The following is a 2,585-nucleotide window of genomic DNA, read 5'->3' as shown; positions in this document are numbered from 1 at the left end:
GTTGAAACAACCTTACCTGTGACACTCCGCCATGCTTCACGGCGAGATAATAACAGATCCAGGCAGGTGACATGATGTGAAAAAAGTGGGGGGTATTTCCTGCACCTTAGTGATGATAACAAACTAATAACATTAGTGTGTGACCGAGCCGCTCCACGAACAACAACAAACACATGTTCGTCTGTAATGGCTGCCATCTACTGGTGTTCTGAAAAAGTTTGTATCTCTAAAAAAACATTTCTCCACCAAAGGGGGCGCTCACGAGTAGGAATTAATCTGCTTTTCCCCCACAAGATGGTCCAAATCTCATGTGAAGTCTGTGACTTTTGTGTTGGCGCCTCCTGGTGGACTATGTGTAAAATGCCAGAATTCATATGATGATGCTACAGCTGATATATATTTGTTGTCAAAATACCTTTTAGTACATTTGTTGTTAAAATAAAATGAACAGTCCAATGATCATTTTACTGATATGTATAAAGACTGCAAAGGCTGAAAAATCTTGAAGTCTGTATGAAATTGGAGGTAGTTTGAGGATTAAATTTTTTWAATGCTTTTTAAGCTCAAAAAAAGGGTTGGTCGTATTTTACATGAGATCGTATTATACATGAGATCGTATTTCACACGTATAAATACGGTAATCACCCTTTCTGTTTCTGTCCTAACAACTCACTACTTGTGTGTGTGTGTGTGTGTGTGTGTGTGGTTACTGGATGAAGGGGTTTGTTCAATCTAAACTACAACTGAAGGAGTACGTGAAATCCACCTGACTGCTCAACCATCAAAACTACCTGCTGTAACCACCACAGCTGCTGCCTGAAACCACCTCCTGACTTTTCTTCTTCCTCTTTTTCTAGAGATCGAAAAAATTCAGAGAGACGAGGGCAAAGACGAGGAGAAATTCATCGATGTCGTCATCAACAAGAACATGAAACTGGGCCAGAAAGTTTTAATACCAGTCAAGCAGTTTCCTAAAGTAAGTGACACGCAGCTCCATCAACAGAGGGACTGCAGAGGGGAGATGCACAGGTGAAGGAGTTTACATTCTGTCGTCTAGAGATAATGAAGACAACTTGTGTGGAAAAGTCTCTGGTCTTGGTATCAGTTGACATCGTGTGTTGCTGTTTTGCGTTATTAGAAGTAACATATGTACGAAGCAGAAGGCTGCCTGACAGATCTGGGCTATAACTGTTCGGAGGTTCTGAAGAAGCTGTCAGACTGTTACAACGTTGTACAGTACACAGCTCTAAGTCACTGTCTTTTTATTGCAGACACTGCTGAGATTTTATTTTAAATCCACGAGAAATAATTAGAAATGTGATTAAAAGTCATCTCACAACAGGAACATTTCTTTCCATAAATTAAACAAAAAAATATTAGCTTTGACGGGGAGAAAACATTGCAGCACACCTCCTGCATGATGCATGCATTTAGAGATGGTCCGTATAAACAGTGGAGGTTACAGAGACCATTTTTAAAAATAACACCTGTTTTACTGGAGCACTTCAACCTCACAGAGGCTTCGCTCTTACTGCAGTTCTATGGAAGAACCAGCTCATTGAATGGCAGGGATTTCCCACTGGGAGCTCCATAGGAAGGCTGGTGTCAAAGTGAGAGGGCTGCTTTGAGAAGGGGGGGGGGGGGCATCACTCAAGTTTTCACCTCAACCCTCCTGGGGGGCGTGGGGGAGTGGGGGGCTTGCTGTGCAGGAGCTGAACACTTAATCCTAAATTCTCGAGGTTAACTTTCTTTAACAAAAAAGCTCTTGCATTCCTTAKAGGAGTGTATCAACATCTTTCTTTAGTTTAGACCAGTGCTTCCCAAACTTTTCAGCTTTTGACCCACAAAACAGCAGCAGCAGAGACCCATGCCCCCAGCTGTTACCAGATGATAAACAACATTTTCATGTCAAATAAACAAGAGTACAGTAACAATATTTATTAGGCTATTTTTGTCCATTTTAAGTACACTAGTCTTATTAATGTGTAACAACAAAGGCAAAAAATGTTGGTTGTCAGTTTTTAGTGTAATTAAAAGTGGTGGGCAGCACTAATCCTAAAATTAGCTCTGCAATTTCTAAAGCGCTTATGAAAATATTTAGGTCCCCAACTTCAAAAATGCTTATGTCATWCAAAAATTAGCAGAAGCTAATTTTAAAGCACAAGTTCAATTTGACACCTACTAGCTGACAATTCTTGTACAATATGCGCAATACTGCCAACTAGCGGTGTATGAACCCTTGTACAGCTTAATCCTACAACCGCCCATTGCTGGGGATGTGATTTCCTGAAACAGAACTTTGGCTCCTGATGTAAAAAATTAAAATATTGTTGAGTCTTGCTAGTTCAGCTGCTTCTTTAAAAAGTTGTTGAGGATTGCTAGTTCGGCTGCTTCTTTAAAAAGTTGTTGAGGATTGCTAGTTCGGCTGCTTCTTTAAAAAGTTGTTGAGGATTGCTAGTTCGGCTGCTTCTTTGTCTTTTTCTTTTGTTTGTTGTAGATTTTTCATAAAAGAAGCATCAAAGTGACTGCCTGTTGGGGTTCGGGGCCTCTGGGCCTGTCGGGCTTTGGCCTGGAGGGGGTGCGCC

At 41.0% G+C, this 2,585-nt stretch overlaps 1 protein-coding gene across 1 annotated transcript in view; it reads left to right on the top strand.

Annotated features, from left to right (window-relative positions):
• Positions 1-857: 857 nt before the first annotated feature.
• LOC106521499 (KH domain-containing, RNA-binding, signal transduction-associated protein 3) overlaps positions 858-2,585 on the top strand; it is a gene marked incomplete at both ends in the record, with an annotated part of 40,965 nt that continues 39,237 nt past the window's right edge. The window contains 1 exon segment of the mRNA XM_014014086.1: positions 858-976. Within this exon segment, the coding sequence (XP_013869540.1) occupies positions 858-976 (119 nt within the window).

The sequence above is a fragment of the Austrofundulus limnaeus genome, unplaced genomic scaffold (assembly GCF_001266775.1).
Source record: "Austrofundulus limnaeus strain Quisiro unplaced genomic scaffold, Austrofundulus_limnaeus-1.0 Scaffold110, whole genome shotgun sequence".
In the NCBI taxonomy this organism is placed as follows: domain Eukaryota; kingdom Metazoa; phylum Chordata; class Actinopteri; order Cyprinodontiformes; family Rivulidae; genus Austrofundulus; species Austrofundulus limnaeus.
This window is presented reverse-complemented; position numbering and strand designations above follow the sequence as displayed.